This window comes from Manduca sexta, chromosome 9 (assembly GCF_014839805.1).
Source record: "Manduca sexta isolate Smith_Timp_Sample1 chromosome 9, JHU_Msex_v1.0, whole genome shotgun sequence".
Taxonomy (NCBI): domain Eukaryota; kingdom Metazoa; phylum Arthropoda; class Insecta; order Lepidoptera; family Sphingidae; genus Manduca; species Manduca sexta.
The window spans coordinates 2,010,133-2,032,254 of NC_051123.1; the positions used below are offsets into that span (position 1 = coordinate 2,010,133).

Genomic DNA, 22,122 nt, shown 5'->3' on the forward strand with positions numbered 1-22,122 from the left:
ACACGTAAATGTCATGTAGCTGTCATGTTTGCCGGCAAACATTCCGATGTTTCATGAATTAACATCAAGTGATAATATTAGGTGAAAAATCCTCAACAATACTATGTGATTTAACGGATTAAATTATTATCCTAGACTTTTATACTATCGTTGATCTTTCGTATATTCTAAATCGATTTGTCAAGGTGTTTCTGATATTATTGTCCAAGTGCAATAATTAAAGTGTTAAGTAGTATTTGGTAACGTAAATACTTTTAGAATAAAGCTTTTAAAACATCGATAAGTCATTTTGATAAAAATCATTGGAATTAGGCCTTGTTAAAAACGAAAATTGGCCATTTTATATTGCGTAATTTCATTTTGGTAAACATTTTTTCTATTGAATGTTTTTAAATGGCACTCGCTTTGAAGGATATCGATAAAATTTTAATTAATTTATTTGATTACTCTCTGAGTATTGACAATATAAACGTATCAAACATAAATCCGATGTCATTTATATAAAATGTTTTTAAAATCGTTTATTCACGATGATTGTAGTTTCGACTTTTTTCGAGCACTTTTTGTGAAGGTGTAAATTTTAATAATTATCGTATTAAGTAGTAAGAGTATAGGAAATTGACATAAAGAGTGAGGTGAAATCGTTATGAACAAACACACAAACATATACACGAGGAAACAACCCTACAGCGACATTTTAGTTCCAAAGGAAAAAATTTCATACTCAAAATTTTCTCTAATACTTTCACACTTTCATTTCTCTTTCTCACTTTATCCACCGACTTGCTTTCACCCAGCTTCGTTTCAAATATATAACAGTGTATTTACTTTTTTTTTCATATGGAACTAAAATGTCTACTTAGGGCGCAAGGTACAAAAAGTGACAGTCAACTATAATTTAAAAAATAGCACTCAAATAATTCACTAATGTTCCGGATACGGCGCAACGCTCGCCGCGAACTGGTCTAAATATCTCCAAACTATCGCATCGAGACCTATTCCAACATAACCTATTGACAGTATAAAGATGCATACAGTGACGTCATTGCGTATGGTTTTGCTCACTTGAGTAACGTTGACGGTGCAGTTGCTCGGGTGGTTACCAAGCCTTTCTTGTCCGGTCAAGATTCTTGCTCACTTGAGTAACACTGATGTTATAAAGTTACTGAAGTGGTTACCGTGGCTTTCTCGCCCAGTAACCGTACAAATACCATCGCTAGACTGTATGTACCTTCATTCTGCGTTATACTAATCTATCAAAACGTGCATAACTAATTGTGATCTAAATGTCGCAACCACAGACCAAGCATTAACTTCAATATATTCATAATACACTTGTACATTTCGTTCTCGTTAAAATTATTATTCTCGTCCCAATACGTCAATTTCCTACCATAATCCCTACAAGTAATGATCTTAACCAACAATTTGCCGAACATTCTACGCACGAAACATTTTTTAACCACAGCATCGTCCATACAAATCTGACAATCACAAATTCTACTTATTTCTACCGAATTGGAAGTGTTCGTGGGTATCACGTTCATTATTTTGGCAACACCGCCGTGTATAGGAGTATCGACGTCCGATATGACGATTTTAGGCACCATTATATCCCTCACGCCTGGCCCGCCGGACGAAAACGTTTGCTTGATGCTTCGCGAGGAAACGTTTCTTCTCAAAACTATCCGAGTTCTCTCTGCCATATCGATTTTGGAGGACGAACCGCTGCGCGAAATCAGGCCTCGTTGTATCGATACATTCTCGCAGCTTGTGCATTCTACATTCTTTATCATAACCTCTTTTCTCAAACTGGGTTCTCTCTTGATCCCTTGGAACGAGGAGTCGAACACGCCGACCTTTCTCTGCCGCGTACTCGCGTGTTCTACATCCCTGTTTAGTCCCTTCGTCTCTATCGATATGTTTCTGTAGGACGGCACCCTAATCTCGAGGTAGTCACCGTCGTCATCGTTTAGTGCATATTGTACCTCAAAATGTTCCGCCGCGTCCCTTAGTGAAAAACTCCTCCGTAGAGGCCGTTGGGGGCTGACCCCGCCATGGACTTTGGAACCGCTCGCGATCCTACCGAGCGGCGACACGCTGCCCGATAAACTCTCTCCGGATTTCTTCATAGCCTCCTTGAAAGTTTCGAACGAACCAGAAACCGTGTAGCATCTTTGCAATTTCTTTATTTGCGACCCGCCTGCGTCCACGCCTTTATAGCTATCTCTTAACACCATTAGCGCTTGGCACCTGCCGGCCGTCACGCTATCGACCTCCGAGGATGCGCGTCTGCTTTTCATTCTAATCTGAGAAGCTGGGATATCCTCCAGACTCTTGTACTGCTCGAAGAAGAGTCGCTCTTCGGAGTGTACGGTCCAGACCGATCCATCACTACTTATCGACCATTTGGACCCTATAGCCTGGAGATGTTTGAAGATATCCATACCTCCGTCGAGCGACAGTGACCTCTGTAGGGGCACATCGTGAGCGAACATACCTTGGTAGTCTATCTCTTCTTTCTCCTCGAACTTGTCGCCGAGCCATTTGTCGACTTCCCTGTTGCTCATCAAGTTCTGGAGCTCTTGCCTGAGGTCTATTCTGGACGTGGGGTTCTTGATGTCAGAGTAGCGGCGGGCGGCGTCCTTGGCGGGCTGCGTGTCGGGGTCGGAGTGCCTACGGGGCGGGAGCGGGGGCGGCGGGGGCGCCACCGGTCGTGCATACTTTAGCGCCGAGCGTCGACAGCGAGCGGCGTTGGAATCCGCCCACGGAGATATCAGACTCAGCAAAGAGCTTGCGAAAACTGTTGAGCAAATGGGAAATAATTAGCAAATTACAAACGGTTTATCGACCCTGGGGTAGAGCCATAGAGTCTGACATGATCTTTAACCATACCGTAGGGATGCGCAACATTATGATTTTCGCCGATTTTCAGTCTGAGAATTAATTTAATACACTTTTCGATGTAACAACAAAATAATAAAAAAAAATGTTTATTACATCGTGCGACAGAAGACCGACGACCTACTTCATAATGTTGAAATGCCAAGTTTTTTTATATATAAAAAAAAAATACACCAAAACGATCTGAAAAGCAATCTCGCTCTACCCTAAAACGGCCAGGGTCAAAAGTGATGGAGGTTAGTTGTTATCGCAGACGGAATCTGGTTATTTGAATGATGCAGCTCGACAAGTTATAGACATTTTGTTTTATGGTCGGTAGCCATATTGAATATTCACTAGCATGACGCGAATGGATATGTTTTAGCATTAAGTATCCCTCCCACAGATTATCCAGAATCAAAAAAAAAATACAATTACCTCAGCTAAACAAGCCAAACATTTAATTTTAAAAAAATCCTCCCTTAACAGCCGGCCACAACCCAGTAGGGGGTTAAACGTGGCCCTCAATCAACCCAGCCCTGTAGGGGACGTACATACCGAGCGCCTTCAATACCTGCATCCTCATCAGTACCAAGGGCCGAAAGAGATCCGCGGCGGCGGCGAGCGGCGCGACGCCTCGCGGGACGACAGCGCCAGCAGGAACCTGCCGCGCCACTCAACATGTACTGACGGGTTATAGCCGGGAAGGTTCGCGGGCAGCGAATGGGGTGAGATGGGGGGTGACAATTTTATAATAAAGTAATTTTTTTTTGGTATTTGCTAAGTTAAAAAATATTACCCACAGTAAAATTTAACTTTACATGAATTTATGTTTATAATAATATATATAAGGGATAAAAAAAATGGTTTTAAAAAAAAATATGTCATCAGTGGGCAATACGATTCAAATAAAAAAAAAAAAGATATTTTATTAATTTAGACAACTAAAAATGAAATTTAAGGATTCCTCTTGATGTTAACAATATATTAAATAAATAAATCATGTTCATAAAGGCACATATAAAAAATTGCAAAAAAAAAGCAATATTGATGTTACAACTTTCTTTTCAATTCCTTAATTCTTCTTCATTTTTTTCTTTTGGCGTCGTTTTTTCCATTGATGGCTATGAATATGGTGATTTATGTAACAATGAACACAATAAAATATTTTCAGACAATACTGTAATTCGTATAACTTGCAAATATAAAAATGATTCCAAAATGAAATATTTATAAATGATTTCTTGTATGATACATTGTCACGGACAAAATGTAACAAAAAAAAAATAAAGAACAAAAAAAAAACAATAAATAAACACGTTGAAAAAACCTAAAAAAAAATATAAAAAAACGAGGATATAAGGATTAGGACAGGTGAAGCATAAAAAAGCGTCATAACATGAAGTGTATCACATTTTCCATGCAATACCGTGCCTTCGTGCCGTGAGGCGACGATTCCGTTCGTGTGCGTGATCTCTTTCGGCCCTGGTCTCATTTTCCAATTACATTATAAACACACACCTAAAAATACAAAACAATTTTGAAAAACAAATTTTAGCCAACCAATTGTTATTTATGTACCTAGCTTAATGTTACATCATGCGTCACTCGGGGGCGCTTTCACTGCAAAAATAAAGCCCAGTTCACACTGGTGCGAGATTTGAAAATCATGCCTTCAAATTGCGACGCTTTTCAAATCTCGTATCAGTCTATGCTCAGCTTAGTTTTTTCCGTGAAACCGTCCCAAGACCCGTAAACATAAAAAAAAACAAAAAAAAATAAAAGAAAAATGTACCAGAACCAAATAAAAGCTGTAGATTAAGTGTGGGACAACACCGAAGTATGTCATTCTGTACTGTGTTTGTTATTAGGAGAAAAAAATCACGAACAATATTAGCTTGTTGTGACTATACATATAAAACCGATAAACTAATTAAATTATACCCAAAAACATACACTAATAAATGAAAGATTAATAGAAAATAAAAGAAACATCCTCATTCCAAAATCTACCCCGTCACCCATAGATTATGAAAATATATAAAATCGTGCAATGTGCTCCATATCCCATCCACCAAAAGGAATATATTCGCTTAAAAATATTACATAAATCAAGTGCATTAAATAAATAGTGCGAGAAACGAGAAACATATTTATATACACAAGATCCATTCATTCAATTCTGACATATCGTTCACTCATTCATTACAACATACAAACATTCGATTTGGTACAGAGCAAAAAGTAAGGCTATGCTAAGGCGTAGATGACAAAGTAGAGCGTAATATCTAATGCCATTTTACCCTACTTTTTACACACGTCTATACTGTCTCTGTAAAATATACGAAAAAACTTTCTTAGGCCGATGAGAGCTATCATCTACGCATCAGCAAAAACTCAGCCTCGATCATAACTTTCATCACCCATTCACTCATTCCCTCGTTCACGAATGAAAACATGCCAGACGACATTCGAATATAAACTCTATATCGATACTCACAACTTCCTGATTCCGCTGTTACGTTTCCACGGCGCGTCGTCCGGTTCTGCCGGGAGTGGTCCCTGGACCGGCGGTTCGTCGTCCTCAACCGCCTTCGTACTCACTGACGGCGACGTGTCCGAACTGCTGTAATTGATGAGTGTTGACTTAGCAAAATTGTAGTCTGTTTATAGTATTGAATTCAGTGGTTTGTGCATAAGGAGCCCTCCAAATCCAGAGGCGACTGAAGAGTTGGGCTAACTGTTCTTTCCGAACCACTGAAGAGATAGACTTTGAGAGCCAAAACTAAACTAATATATCGCAAACCAAAGCTGTATGATAGCCACGTTCTAATTAATGATCCTCATTAGGATAAAACGTTTAGGATCCTTCCAGGATCCAGCTGCAAGTAGGTATTGCTGAATGAATTAGTAAACCATCCACCTCTGCCCCTAGGGACACTTATCGCTCAGCTGAAACCGTTTCCTAACAGTGGCCAGATCTAGTAGGTATCAGTAGATAACTAAATGTGGCGTCACCTGTCCGGCTGTGGCTCGACCTGCAACGCCTGCAGCTGCTCCTCGGCGCGGTTCAACTTGAGCTTCAGCTCGTTCCGCTCGTGCAGTATGGCGCGCAGCTCGCGCACGCTGAACGTGGGCCGGCTCGACTGCTCCTCGTCGTCCAGCCCCTCGGGGGACGCCGCGCCGCATGATGCGCACTTCTGGAAGGCGAAATTGACGGAGATGACACCCAAATATCTTATGTCGATTTCATTGATTCTGATCTCAAACAGCTGATCAATGATAGAAATAAACCAATCATAATAAGATTTGTAAGGGTGTCAAACAAACTTTACTCTAATTGGTCCATTTTTGCTACAGATCCGACGGTAGCGGTTAGGATCGTGTATAGTATAGGAATTGAACGTAAGAGTACACAATAAAGTTATTTTTCTGTATGTTTCTACTTAAGTTAGCTTTGGTATCGGTACTATATTTTGAGCTTTAATCTACGGTAAAGTCCGTTTGAGCCAAGCAAACCAGTAAAAAAATTGGTGATGTCTCGTAGTGTATATATAGTATTTCCTAGGCCTTGATTCGAACCTTGTTCTGTGCGTCGGCCTGCTGCAGCGCGGTGATGTCCCGTTGCTGCGACTGTACGATGGCCGTCAGCTCAGACCTCTCTTCGCATATTAAGCGCATCTGAAATAAGACGTGAATGGAAAACTAGCGTAAGGATTACGGGCTACTTCTTTAACTAGATACCACTAATATGAATGAGAATGTTTGTGGAGATGTTTGTTAGAAGTAAACCTAGAAACCATTGGAGGCGGATGAATATTTAGATCGTTGATAGACCATGTCCTTATTAACAATAGGCTAATTTTGAACAGAAAAGTACACAATTAGAACTTTCTGGAAAAGGTTTTTCAGACAAAGGAACTACTGAGCAAGTCCTAGTTAGAAAAAAGAAGATACAATTAGAAATATAATCAGATGTCTTATTTCTGTTTCTGTGCCGCACATGCTCAAGAACAAAAGTTCAACTGACAAAAACTGAGCTAATGTTAAGGCATTACTAACAAAACTGCAGTTGGCTGAACGTGTGTTGCACCCTTTCCAACTAACTCTGAAATGGTTCTTAGAGGCGACAAAAAGCTTGCAAAATTTATATCTCGCGGTAATCACAAAACCGAACCAACTTTACATACTATATTCCCTCAGCGACACACTGGCTGGCAAAAGTTATGAATTTGATATGCATTTGAAAGTTTAGCAGCTGACATACTGATTACTAGCGGAAAAACATTTCTCACTTGCTATGGATGTTTATGATTGCTTTCATATTTAATGGAAAATAATGTGAATATATAAAATGCCGTAAAGGAGATAAGAAGAAACAAATTTCTAGCAATGATCTTGAATAATTACAGATTCATATATTTTTCTTTTAAATTTAAGGAACATTTTAATTAAATTAGTAATTTACCTATTTTTTGTTTGCTGTTTCATACTTGACTTATTCATAAATGAAATTAAACACTTCAATACCTACATCTGCTGCCCCAATTTAACTAGTTTCGACTCTTCTCTCAAGTTTAATAGCATCATACAGCAACAGTCATCCCAATTTCAAAAAACAAACAACATACCTGATTTTGCAGCTGCTTGTGCTTCCGCCTGAGGTCTCGGCTCACTTGCGCCAACTTTTCCACCTGATTCGTCAACTGCAACGTATCCAAAATTGCCATTTCAAACAACCATTCATCAAACACTTATTATATGTGTATTTCACACACAATTTCATAAAACACGTGACTAACACTCTGCTATTTGACAACATATTTGGAACGTAAAAAATGAAGATAGTGTTTAGATATATTTGGACCGGAACGATAAGATTATTCTACAAGTCTTGTGATGCTTTCAGATATACTTGAGATAATCTAGATTCTAGAACATTGAGAGTATGGTACTAAAAAACATGTTAGCTTGTTATTTAAAGAATTTTATGGGATTACATCGAGATTATATGTGTCTTTTTCGATTGACCTTGCTGACAATGTAAATAAACACAATAAAGTTTTTTGTGTTATCTAAATTTTGCATAATTTTGAAGATAAATGTAGAGTTCAGAATTACGGAACAAATAAAATCGATATGAATTAAATTATTATTTTTACAGCGTAGAAGGAGCAACCAATTGAGTTACCTAAGAAGATCTACACTTCACTCTAGCCACAAACATCCAAATTATAAGTGGAAATTAAAAAGAAAACAGGTGACCTATTAAAATAAACAAATTTAATACTGAAACCAAGAATACCTTGGTTTACATTGTAAATTGCATTGATAAAACCCTATAGCGAACTCTTTCCGAAAAAGAAAAGTCAAATTCAACGTCTCCTACACAAGTTAAAAATGAAAACTACACACAATTCTCTAGATTTTGAGAATTGGTGAATTCACTAACCTTTCAACCTAATTCTGATATTAAGTTTGAAATGTTAGCGTAATTTTGGAAATCCCAAAATCATCTTAAACACCACCTCATAGAATCCAGTAAGATTCCCCTGCAAATATATTTGAAATCCTTGATATAACACAATACCTTTGCTTATCGTTCGTGACCTTTCTTTCTTTTTCATGTTTACCGAATTGTGTTGTTTATCGCGTCATGTTTGTATCATTTCCACTATCTGTAGTTTTTAGATTGTTCTCGAATTTCAAATGACAAACAGTGTTGATTTTTCATGTAAAATGAGGTTGAAAAGTTGTTTTTAAAGTCTTAACAATGAACATCTTTATAAATGGTAAACCTCTTATTAGTGTTATAAGAAAATAATAAAACAGTGATAAGTTAAATCACTGGGTATTTAAGTCAGGACGCCTCCTTAGACTTTTGATTATTCATTTTAACAAGAACATGAAGTTAAAAGCATGGCATAAATATTTAAGAAATAACAATAATCACCTTCAACACAACAAACCTTTTTTATACGTGCACAGCAAAGTGACCCCATTGCAATGGATCGTAAATGGAGTAGAGTCACGTAGAATGTCGACTGACGAGAGATGATTACCTCTCGACAGTCGACACAATTATGCCGGCCTGTGGGAACCGGATATACAAGATTGCGATAGATGATTCTGGATTGCGATTGCAAAATTTGAGCGACGCACTACTTATATACCACGTCCGAATAGGAAACGTCGAAGCGGCCGCGGCCGGTCAGGCGCAACATTTGCCTGACTGGGAATCTTCCCCTTCCATAGAGCAACGCAACCATCTGTTCCTCTACAGCGGCGTCAACCTTTGCGCCGCTAAACAGATAATATGGAGAAGGTATACGACCAGCGACAGAATGGCGACTACTGTACGCCTTATTTGCGCATCATTTAGTAGAAGCACCGTCATTAATGTATTGCTCGTATTTTTCTGTAGTTTCCAAACAAAGTAAAATAAAAACAAACCGGCTGTTTGCGATCACCTTAAGAATGATTATAATGTTTGTTTGTTGGTTTATCTAAAGTGTATAGTTCGTTTTTTTGCTAGAACTTGTTTAGATATAAGATAATGACGACTTTTAAACAAAAGGTTAAGTTAGTAATTAATTTGTGTTTAAAAAAATATGACGTGCTCTAATAACCAACTTCTTGTAAACATATGTTCACAGCAAAGATAGGGTATGTAAGCAATATCAGAGAGTACATCAGTAAAGCTCTCGACTAAGTAAAACTAATGGCGCCATCGCGGTAGTAAGCCTGGAAGACTTCAATAGTGTAAAAAACTACTTATATACAAGGAAGTCATCACACATGCCTCAGTTGCAGACACCACCCGTGAATTTTTTAAAACCACAATGATTAGAAATCATATTCAGCTCCCCTGAATGTGATAAACATGACACGAAAGTGCGTGTCGTTTGTTTATGATGTTTACGATTGGTCTAGAGATCGAAACGTGCGTCATATTTTGTCTCTTGACGAATCACAATGTAACGACACAAATTCACGTGTCGTGTTCATTTTCACATTCTAAGAGGGCAAATCAATTTTTTTTATTCGTTTAAATCAAACAACAAATTTTAAGATATACTCATAATAGGGGACCGGACTCATTTTTGTTCTTTATTATTATCAAATATTTACCTTACATAAATTATAACACAGAAAGAAATATTTAAATCCGGTAAAAAATCAACAAGTTATAAGTCTTTCAATTTCGGTAGAAGGGGTAAGTAACGAGAAACAGAAAAGAGGCGCAATACCCACGTGTGACGTCATCGGGCATTACGACGCCTGCGAAAGAAAGAGATGAAGCGATATCCCCATTCTCGCGCCCACTTCGGCACGTAGTAATATTTGAAATATGAATTACTGGCTCATTTTTTAACCAATTTTAATGCAGTTTTCGCAGGAGGGTTTCTTTTTCGTATTATTAACCATTACATATAGAATAATGTACAAAATCAAACAGGACGGTCCTCTATTATTTTGTGAATGTTAAGTAAGCCAATTGTTTACTGACGATGTTTTCTATGCTGTTCGTGTACCTTATTAAATAAATAAATTTCATATTTCTCAGATTAGGTACAAAATATAAAACAAAAACACTGACCACAAATTAAAATACTTAAACATAATCACTTAACATTTTACAACCCATTGGAAATCTAATTCAGAACTTCGCGTTTGCCAAGCCAAATACATTACAATACATGTATCAAACGCTTCAGCACAACAGCTCGTTTTATTGCCAATTATAGCTGATGTTGGGGGAGTTTATAGCGCTGTGAAACCACATGGGGCGAACAATATCGCTATATCATAATACTAGCGACCCGCCCCGGCTTCGCATGGGTGCAATGCTGATACTAAATACACTACAGAAAAACTGTGAACGTTGTATATAATACATAGCGGCCCGCTCTGGCATCGCACGGATATAACAGAACAAAATAACAGTATTGCAAAATTTTATAATAATGAATGTTTTTGCCAAAATTAAGAATGTTACAACGCAAAGTAACATAGAAAGCCTCTATAACATGGTAAAAGGAAGTGGCTCAGATGAACTACTGTCGAGGGTATAAAACCCAGCCAGCGCTGGATTTTAGCCATCTCTAGCCTCTTTGGTGTTAAGCGGGGTACTTAGAAATTAGGACCACTGTTTCTAATGATAATTTGATTTAGATGGATTCACATTTTGCTGTCTCGATGTTACAAAATTCTAAAAATTAGATAAGATAATAATCATCCCTTTTATCCGTTTTTTTTTAAGATATATCCAATTCCATTTGTACAATTTAAAATTTAACATAGAACCTTGTTATAGTGACCCAGCGGTTTATGTAGCCCGGTATTTAAATTTGTGCCTATGGTAATAGGGTCATACTCTGTCACATAATGGGACAGATGCAGGGATGCGCGGTCGTGGTGGCTTTAGGGAGTGGCCTGACTGGCCAGGGATTCGCGATTGCGAGTGGCACAAAAAAAAATACTTTACCCTCCTTTGACTATCGGGTAAATAACTTGTTAAAGCTTTGCCGTAGACCCTCGCATTAGTGAAGACCCATCCTCGTGCAAACAGCTTTGAGCAAATCATCCCGTTACTTGGATTCTCGCATATTACGGATGTTTAATTCAATATCCAAGCCAATAACTGTTGGTACTATTTTTAAATTGACCCACTTGCTACCGTGGCGCCACCATAACTTGACGTTCTTCGGACACATTTCCATACACTAGACAATTCTCTTTGTCTCTACCCTCCATACATACAAAAAAAAACGAAAAAAAAAAATCAGCTGATATTATGCATGCGACATTTGTCTTTTAGTTCAAGGTCAAGCTTATTGATATTTGTTTGCATTATTTATATTATGCGATAATTCTATGCAAAATAAACGGACCTGTGTTACGAAATATTGTGTAATAAGCTATTTAGATAAGGACCAGTAAATAAATAAAACTTTTATTATATATATATTTTTTTTTGTATTTTGTAATGTCGAGACGTCTGCTTTACTTATACTAATATTTCTAAAATCCGGAAATTAATTTTTAATTCCTCTGTAATTATGGACATCGAACTTCTGCTCTACTAATACTTTTTTTAAACCGACTTTTAGTCTAGCAATTTTAATGACTAAAAGTCAAGCATCAACAGTCAAGCAATTATGTACGTACTACATGGACAATTCTACGCAAACAATGTTTAATTTTTATTAGACACCGACTCCAAAATTGGTAACCAGTATAGTGTTAAATTATTTTTTGGTTTTTAGCGGTTTTTGAAGGCGATATAATTTTTTGTTATACAGTTCAGTAATGCATTTTGATATCTTCAGTAATGGGGGATTTACTGTTTAATGCCAGCCATTATTAACATCAGGTAATCCACTCTGCTTTCCGTTAACTAAAACGTCTCTACAAAGACTTTTACGCCATACAATAAAAACTGACGCAATTAAGAACTGTGAGATGTTTTTATTACCTCGTCCAAAGATCAGATATGAGAGTTGTATATTACGTAAGCAAGTTACCTACAGGATAACAAATACCGGGCAATATTTTTTTTATGATTAGACAAAAGTCTAAGACGCTACCTCAGTTTGCTGCTTTTTTTTATTGCCTGGTGGTAAGCAGCATCTGCCGTCCATGGACTAAACAGAGGCATAGCCAAGCCGTTGCCTATTGGAAAGTGAGCACTCTTTTTAAACCTCATTTAAAGAAGGACATTGCCAACCAATTGTCAAGACATTTCTACGTATAGTATAACCAGGAAAACTATAATCCAATTTAAGAAGGGCAACTTGGACTATTCGTTTTAAAGTAACCGTTGTCAGTACAAGAAATTAGTTCCACATTTTCTTATAACGTGACGCGGTTTTTTGTTTTCTTGATAGAGCTTTTTTTTTTCATACGGGCAAGGCAAAGGTGACCCAACTGCACCTGATGGTAAGTGGAGTGGGGTCCGATAGAATGAGGACTGATGAGTTTGATTATCTCTCGACAGTCGACACAATTATTGGAACTAGATAATAAATAGACTGAACCCGAAACACGACACACTTACGTAGGTGACTATGGCGGATTTTGACCCCTTGTGTACGGTGCTCGCTATCCGGGCGGATATAAAATATATCCTATCACCAGCAAGGCTATATTTTATACGCATAATTTATTCATTTTGTAAATGATTCGAAACATCTACTCAATTTATATACAAAGAGATGAACGTTTCGTAATGATTGATGTTCTGAGCGTGATACGCTATCTTCGCTCGGGGCGCAAAATGTACAGTATCGTGTATTTCATTACTTTCATTTAATATACATGGAGAACGGTTTACTATCACTATCGAGCAGTGTTAGGTTAGTTATCTGTTTAGTTATGTAAAAAAAAATAAGTGATAGACTTGGATTGTACTTCGCTCTTTATATATTAGATTTGTTAAGAATAGGGGACCGTGTGATTCTTCCTGTATTATAATTTATATAACGTAAATATTTGATAATAATAAAGAACAGAAATGAGTCCGGTCCCCTGTTGTGCTATCAAGAACCGGGTATACAAGATATATTGCAACTGTGGCCTCTCTTATATCGACCAAACAAACAGAAATATAGGGACCCGCGTAAAAGAACATATAGCTGACGTGAAACACCGACGCTCTACAAAGTCTGCAGTCGCTGAACACTCTGAGGGAGGCTCCAGTCAAATCCCTGTCAAAGAACACAGATACCTGCCTAAGATAACTCGCGAGAATATTGAAATTAAAAAACATCCGAATTTCAATTGGGATGATGGTTGAAATTTTGCAAAGCCTAGGTTCTACATTTAATTAAATCGGAACCCATAACACCGGCTGCCAGACTTCAAGACAGTATGAGCTCAATCTGCATAGATCGGACCATCAAAGGTTAAAATAATTTAAATTTGTATTATTGTAAAATGTAGGTGGATATTGTACTGACTTTTCAGACGACCAACACCTCAGTCCCCCGTGACCATGAAGGCTGCAAAGTCTTCGAAACGTCGGAAGGAAATTATTATATAAAAACCGCGATAAAATCCGTCAAATAGTTTTATTTCAATATCAACTGATAAAGGTATTATAAACAACTAAAAAAACCTGCTTAGTGCGTCATGTAACTAACTCACAATAAATAATATGCATAAAACTACTATTACGAAAAATAAAACATTGCATTTAAATATTGAAAACACAACAAAAACACGGATATCATATTTTTTTGTTTCTATGAATATTTAAGACAAACTACAGACGGTGAAGAAAATTTATGTCTTATGATAAAGTTATTACATTTCTTCTTTCGAGGAAAAATTGATAAGACTATGAAACCTCACGTAGGGATATGAGATATCTTCTTTTACATATAAATATCATGTTAAGAAGGGATCCAAACCATATGACAAACAATTGAATATACGAACATTTGTCTGATAAAATTAAACATATTTTATCGTTATTTTATAAGCGACAGCGTTAGTTAATTGCGCATTCATTCCTAGAGTATAAATAAAAAGATGAATATTCTTTCGGGCCATGATTGGGCCGCCACGGCATAAATGTCAGACGAGAATAAACTTTATCGATTTTGTTTTAGCACTGAAGTATCAGGCCAATCTATAGATACACAGAGAGAGAAGTTTTAAATAGTCCATACAAATAATAATCGGTACCTATCTGAGAAGGAGTAATTTTCAAAGGCAAGGGAAAAAAAAAATCACGCGGGCGGAGCCGCAGGTAAAAGCTAGTTAAATATAAACTTTACCTGCGAAAATTATGAGTTCATGAGCACCACCACCACCAGCAAGGGCTTTATTGGTGGAAATAATATAACATGTTTTATTACTTGGAATTATAAGGAAGAAACTATTCAAACAATTACATTTTGTACATCCAATATAACCTTTTTACAAGTATGATGTACTGTGGGACTAGTTTAGGCAATTCTTTCTTTTCATATAATACAAAGCTAGGCTTAAAATAAAATTGTTTAAAACTGAACAAGTCATCCCGCCAGCCACAATCCACCGAACTTCAAACCGTAAATCAACTGGAAACAATTTAAAATTCAATAAACGCTATCGCCGACGATCTCATAAATCATAACATTCCGAATATATCAACGTCGGTGGAGTTTCCTCGAGATTATCATAGTTCTGAGCAGGCGGCGCGTGAAAGGAAGACTGTTTGCATAAACGTCGCGGAATCCACACCTTCTGGTGCCTATATTTAAATGTCAAATGGGAGAGTTTATCGATTCCGTCTGACACGTTGTGACATCTTGGCAAATTTAGAGTTTACTTTTAATTAAAGTCATTATAGTCAGAACCTTGCCTCACTCTAATGTAGAGTATACAAGCTTTCTGGTGCCTATATTTAAATTTCAAACGGGGGACTTTATTGATTCCGTCTGACATGTTGTGACATGTTGGCAAAGTTAGCGTTTACTTCAAACTGGAGTCATTACAGTCCGAACCTTATCTCACTCCAATATGTCCGGTAGGGTGTCCAGGCTTTCTGGTGCCTACATTTAAATGTCAAACGAGGAGTTTATCGATTTCGATTGACACGTTGTGACAAGTTGTCAAAGTTATCGTTTACGTTAAGTCATTATAGTCCTACCCTTATCCTACTCCAGTAGTCAGCAATTTTTTCCCGGACGAGTAACGAAACAATAACCTCTCGATACCCAAACCATATACTTGTTATTAGAACAATGGAGCGACTAAAAAAATAAAAACAAAATCGTCGAACGACCTAATTTTACCAAGCGTTCTTTTTTGCTTTACCTATATGTGCTTAGACTGCCTCGGTGGCGTAGTTGTACTGCATGTGCTGTACGGCAGAGCTCTGAGGTCCTGGACTCGAATCTCGGGTCGGGCAAAGTGATATTTGGGTTCTTCCGTTCAGTATCAGCCCGGAGTCTGGTTCTTGTGACCGATACGGCAATAGGCTCGCCCCCTATCACATCATGGGACGAAATACACTAAGCGAAAAGTGGGTACCCTGGTTGCGCCTCTGCGTACCCTACCTTACCTTCGGGGATAAATACGTGATGCGTGCATATGAGCTTATTATTGCGAGGAATTAGTACTTTCCACTACCGGTCAAACCCGAACTGAGAATAGCGCTCTATTTTAGACATTTAACTCGGCATATATTATTGACCGCGTCTGGGCGAGCGTAGCGTGAAACGCCCTCTGGCAAGATAGCGGGAAGACTTTCACAATAAGGTCGGTAGCGACTGGATGCATAAAGCAGCAGACTGGGCTCTATGGCGTACCTTGGGAGACACCTATGTCCAGCAGTGGACTGCAATGGGCTGATGATGATGTTATTGACTTTTTCTTTTTAGTATCAGCGTAGGTTGGAATTGTAATCGAAAAACGGCAGTGTGGACTCGACTTAACATATATGGCAAAGGTGTTAACACATCAACCTACTCTTGAGAAGGGAATAGACGTATTGCTAGTAGGTATATATTTTAGCAAAAGAATTGGGAAAATTTAAGTTATTAACTCATCTACGTACTCCTGAAAATGGCAGGAGGTATTACTATGTATGTAGGCATATATTTCAGCGTAACAGCATTACATAAAACCCATTCCCCACACAACGTTCGTAGGCAGAAACCACTCTAAATACGAAACATCCCCCGTTTCTAATAAAGTTTACCATCCGAGGCATTGCTTTTAATACATTAAACATTCACGCTGGCCCGCTCACACGATATTTTATCACAGTCTAGACTTCAGACAGCTTAATAGACAGACGGAATGACACTAAATGCCTACGCGGCCTTGAAGAATTAGGGTTGTCTAGTCGGAATCGGTTTTGGCAAAGTTGGGATATGTTGTATGCTATATTTGGATCTTTTGCTTGGTAACAATCGACATATGATATGTTGCTGATATGTGGCGGAAAATAATCGCGAAAATCTTCTTTTTAACCTGTTTGTTACTTAACTTTGCACTAAAGATTGGAACAATTAAGGTAATACTATAGATTAACGTCGGATGTAAAACAAAACTAGATCGCAACAATGCTAATGTCAAATTAAAAATGAATGAAAAATACTAATGCTAAGTTACCGCATCCTGAGTTAGATTGTTTTGAACCTATTCCGACAAAATCACCCCGGCCATCGGACCGACAAAAAACTACGAATAATCGTACTCATATCTTATAAACGACTTTCACCCGTATTCACAAACAATACTATGAAGACGCACAGAGCGCCCCGATGCAGTGTCGTTAACTTCATAGTTTTCTTTGACTTTGTTGACAACAAACTAAACTAAAATTATAACTCAATATTAGCCAATCACAGCATCCCTATGCTTACACTGCGATGCTTGTCATGCTGTGAGCACTGAGAAACAAACTTATTATCAAAGCCTGTGCCTCACTTAGCTACGTTACGTTTGTGAACGACAGGGCCCTATTCCGTCTATACGGGTGAATCCGTTTTTTTGTAACTACGGGGTTTCTATTCGCAGGACAGCTTCAATAGCGGTATAGGTAAGAGAGTAAAAAAAATCCCCTATTTACCTATACGGCTGTCAAAGCTGTCCTATAGAACGCCTGTAATTGCAAAAAGACGGATATACCCACGTAGACGGAATAGGGCCCCCTGACTTTACGGCTCTTAATTAGTGTAATGATTTCTTATATTTACGCGAATGTTAGACATTAAAATCAAACTATTTTTCGGATTTTATCCCCCCCCCCCTTCCCCCCGTGACTACGAAGGCAAAGTCTTCGAAATGTCGGAAGAAAATTAAAATATTAAAACCGCGATAACATCCGAAAAATAGTTCATATTTAATGTCTAAATAGTAACTAATTTTTTTAAAATCTTTATTGAAGCTTAGTCGTTATTTCACGACTATGTCGCTCCATACATCTACTTTCACCCGTGCCTACTAACTTTTGATGAAATCAAAATATTTTTTTAATAATGCATTACAGTCCTAAGACTGTCCGTAAATTTTCGTACGAAAACGTACAGTCCGCTCGGAGTAATGTCGGCACTAAACGTTTGAAGCGAGTTGTTAGCTTAATCCGGGGTGTATTAGGTGAGATTAAACAAAACCGAGGTCACGGCAGACGTTTAACTGGGGCTCGTCTCGGAACACGATATTGTTCATTTCGGTAGGTTATTTTTTAGGTGGATATGAAACGGAAAAGGGTCTTCCATTAATCATGTGAGGCTCAAAAGGGGGGATGGGGTTCGGAAATAAAATCTCGAAATATCACAAGGAAGGGGGGTAATGAGATATCACGCGTATTTATGTTTCGTGGATCGCGCGATTTAATCTAAAAAAATTCAATATACTTTGTACCAAAAAAATGCACGTGATTTTGAGTAGGGGGGGGGTAGTCTAATACATCACCACATAACACCAGGTGGGGTTAAAAAATCACTAAAAACATTACGTTATTAATGGACGACCCCAAAATTCTTGCATTTAATAAAAGGAATTTCCAACCTTCTGATGAAATGAAAATTCCAAAGATTTTACGTTTTGTGAAAATATTTGAAGCTTACGATAAATGGAACGTCATTGAAGTGAACAACATAAGCAAGATTATTTACGCCTCTGCCTTTTATAACGTTTATTAAAGTTACTAACTTTTTTCGATTTATACGTTTTTACTTCATGAAATGAATCTCAGCCATTCTCCTAAATACGAAATACCAGCATTACCTATTGAAGTTATGACTAAAGCGACAGATGACACGTAACATACTATAACAGGCTGTTAGTCATAGTATTACTCACGATATGCAAAACATATTGCTTTTGTAATACTCATGTTTAGTATTATATTCGGTCTTAACAAATAAACTATATATAACACCTATGACGTAGGTTTACACTATCATCCAAATATATTAAAAATTTTATGTCGTCAACAGCAATACCTAGTCCCGAGTGTCACAATCCCATAATCATCTCATCCCGATCCATAATCACAACATTATAGCCAGTGTAACTATTGGACATAATAAAACTCGACATCTCATGTCTCAGGATGGCGAGCGCAGTGGAATACCAAACAATACCTTGTAGTTCAAGGTGTTGAATGGTGTTTCGACTGTTTATGGGCGGTCGTATCGCTTACCATCAGGCGAACGGCAAGCTTGTCTCGTCATTCAATGCAATAAAAATAACTAAATACTATATATTTTAAGCAAAAAATTCACTCAAGCATAACGGCTCGATTCCATCACCAACCCTTCACATTTCACTGAGCACCCAAAATGTTTGCAGTTTTTTGAAGTGCCACTCTCGGTTCACGGATCCAGGTCGAAATTTAAATATCAAACAAACGCTCGACAAGAGCTCGTTTTTTTATAAAAATGCAAAACTTGTGCCGCGTTTACACTATTTTGAAATGCGAAAAAGATATGATTTAAATTTTTTTACGAACCGACTGCCTGGCATCATCATGTTCTGGGGGTTAAATGTGAAATATTACACAATATAGTAAGAAACACGCTATAACAAATATCTCAAATATATACATATAATATTATTTATTAAGTAAGTGAATGAATGAATCCTTCCTAACCGAATTTCGACCACAGCGGCCAATATCAACGGAGATCAGCCAAGTACGCAGGAGATATAGTGCACAAGTATGTGCGCAATACATAGTTGCACTCTCTGCTCCTTCACTCCCATAGTCCGGTGACACGGCAAATCCGACATGACCGGAGAAAAATCAGCCGCAGGACCAACGGCTTTACGTCATTTCCGAGGCACGGGGCTATCACACCGCCAACTTCCTGACCCCGAGTTGCGACTGAGTAATTTTTAAGCGACGATAGCCTAGTTGGGTGTGGAACGGACTGCCGAGACGAATGTCCGCAGGTTCAAATCCCAAGGGCACACACCTCTGACTTTTCTAAAAAAATCATGTGTGTATTCTTTGTGAATTTATCGTTCGCTTTAACGGTGAAGGAAAACATCGTGAGGAAACCTGCACATCTGAGAAGTTCTCTATAGGAATTTCGAAGGTGTGTGAAGTCTACCAATCCGCACTAGGCCAGCGTGGTGGACTAAGGCCTAATCACTCTCAGTAGTAGAGGAGGCCCATGCTCAGCAATGGGCAAGTATATAATACAGGGCTGATATTATTATTATTATTATAATTTTTAAGACGGAAATTCCCAGTCGCCATATTATAAGTATATTGTTATATTGCCTTGATAGAAATTTTGCCACGACTGATAGGATGACGTCATCCGTCCTCCCAAAGTTATATTGAATTCAAACTCGGCCAATAAGTCCGAAATGACTTTTTTCTAGCACAAGCTCACTCGGCGCGTAAATTAAATTTATCCCGCAATACTCAGACGTCAAAGAGGAGACGAGGGCCGCTGGGCGCCGACCGGACTTTCTTTGACCGGCGGACTTTTTAATTATGTTACCCACATTGGTTGCTTAGCTCTTTGTGAAGGCCGAAAAGTGTGACGAGAGGGTTTTTATTTACTTGCTAGATATTTTACCCGGCTTTACGCATGTAAAAGCCTTATTCGTGAGTAAAAGTAGCATTGCGCATTTTTCCAGACGAGAATATGTAGGGTAGAACGGGGCTTAAAGGTCCGCGGGTAAAAAGGTCCACCACTAATATCTCAAAAACAAGTGACGTATCGTTGTTGCTAATGACACAAGTGTAAAGATGCGGGCGCGAGGGGAGGAACGCGCTATCGCTGGCCGTCGGGAGACGTCGCTTGCGGGAGATACACGGTCGCGTTTCCAAATTTTGACGTAAGTATTTTTTTCGTTTTGAATATTTTTGGTTTCAAGGACTGTTTTTAAGTTAACGATGCCTGGAAATAGTTTTTTATTATACGTTATTTAATTGTTTTTAAATGTTTATAGTCATTTTTAAGGTAGACTGAATGTTTTTTTTTGTATAACCTCTATAAATACTCACACGCGGTTGGGGTAAAAAGGTCCGGTTGGACCTTTTTACCCCAACCGCGAATTATTTTTGTTTTATAAGAGTTTAAATATCTATGTTTAATATTGTAAAATTTTAAGTGCTGATTTGTTTAATTTTGTTCTTCATCTGAGACTGAATATTAATTAAAGTGTTAAGATAGTTAGAATTGATAAATAAGACTTTATATTTTCCAAAAATATATTGTTATTTGATTAAGACTGATTAAATTTAATTATACTTCAATGAAGAGATTATATTTTTTTTGTAATAATGATAACCTCATGTGTTATTTTTTTGTTTATTGAAAAAACAAATATACTTTTGATTTCCATTAAATTTAAATTTAAATTTTAATTAAATTATATGTAGTTATTATTTCATTAAACCCTTTAAAATTAAGAACGAAATATTGGACCTTTTTGCCTCCTCGCTGTCCCTTTTTACCCCTACTATGGGGCAAAAAGAGACAGATTACAATGTCTAGAAAAACAGTAAAAATATATATTTCTATAATGATGAATCAACCAAGAATTGAGCCAAACATAGTTCGATAATTGTTTGTTTCATATGTGTTGTTTGTTTTGTTGTAGTAGGTTTGATTTTCACAATGTAATTGCTAGATGTGAAATTGGACCTTTTGGCCCCGCCCTACCCTACGGAACGTTAATCCCAAAATTAATTTATCAATGTCTATCTATGTGCCAAATTTCATCCAAAACTATTCATCGATTAATGCGATTACTTAACAAGCATGATAGCATGGCACGCTGTATACTTTGTAGTAACGTGTAACATGTGTCAATGTTTCACAGAAAAGGCACACCTACTAAGCTATAGCAGTCTGCCATATTACCGTCCCTAACTAACAAGGCCTTATAATATAACCCACTTTACCTGCCAAGCAAACCTCTTCTCTATGAATAAAATACGCGTACTCTCGCTGAAAATTTTAACGACGCAAAATTAACGTAGTTACGAATAATCGTATTTCAAAAGAGCTCCGTCCTTCACCGACCTCCTTTAATTAAACCAAATTAAACTTCTACAGTGGTAAATAACGGCGCATTTTCGGGGATGAACCACTTGTTTTAGACAACGCTGATGTTAAAATTATTATTTTTGTTAACTAAAGGTCTTATTACTATATCTGTAATGGTTTAGCCGAAGTACAGTCTCAGTTACTGGTGGTAGGATACACGTATCCGCCCTAATAGCGACCATCGTACAAAAGTTATAAAACCCGCTATAGTGGCCCATGTAAG

The 22,122-nt window shown here is 37.6% G+C and overlaps 2 protein-coding genes across 8 annotated transcripts in view; both read right to left on the reverse strand.

Annotated features, from left to right (window-relative positions):
* Positions 1 to 156: 156 nt before the first annotated feature.
* LOC115455633 lies at positions 157 to 2,640 on the reverse strand. Its single transcript, XM_030184271.2, has one exon. The coding sequence runs from the start codon at positions 2,568 to 2,570 to the stop codon at positions 1,272 to 1,274; it is 1,299 nt and encodes a 432-aa protein (XP_030040131.2). The 5' UTR covers positions 2,571 to 2,640; the 3' UTR covers positions 157 to 1,271.
* LOC115455632 (RILP-like protein homolog) overlaps positions 2,527 to 22,122 on the reverse strand; it is a 40,121-nt gene continuing 20,525 nt past the window's right edge. The window contains exons 4-9 of one of the 7 annotated variants that reach the window (XM_030184267.2): positions 7,515 to 7,589; positions 6,466 to 6,564; positions 5,902 to 6,083; positions 5,384 to 5,509; positions 3,442 to 3,547; positions 2,602 to 2,803 (exon numbers count right to left, since the gene is read on the reverse strand). In XM_030184267.2, the coding sequence (XP_030040127.1) occupies positions 3,469 to 3,547; positions 5,384 to 5,509; positions 5,902 to 6,083; positions 6,466 to 6,564; positions 7,515 to 7,589 (561 nt within the window). In that variant the 3' untranslated portion in view covers positions 2,602 to 2,803; positions 3,442 to 3,468. Of the gene's footprint in view, positions 2,804 to 3,058; positions 3,548 to 5,383; positions 5,510 to 5,901; positions 6,084 to 6,465; positions 6,565 to 7,514; positions 7,590 to 22,122 lie in introns of those variants that run through there. The other 6 variants (XM_030184270.2, XM_030184269.2, XM_030184266.2 and 3 more) reach the window with 6 other exon arrangements.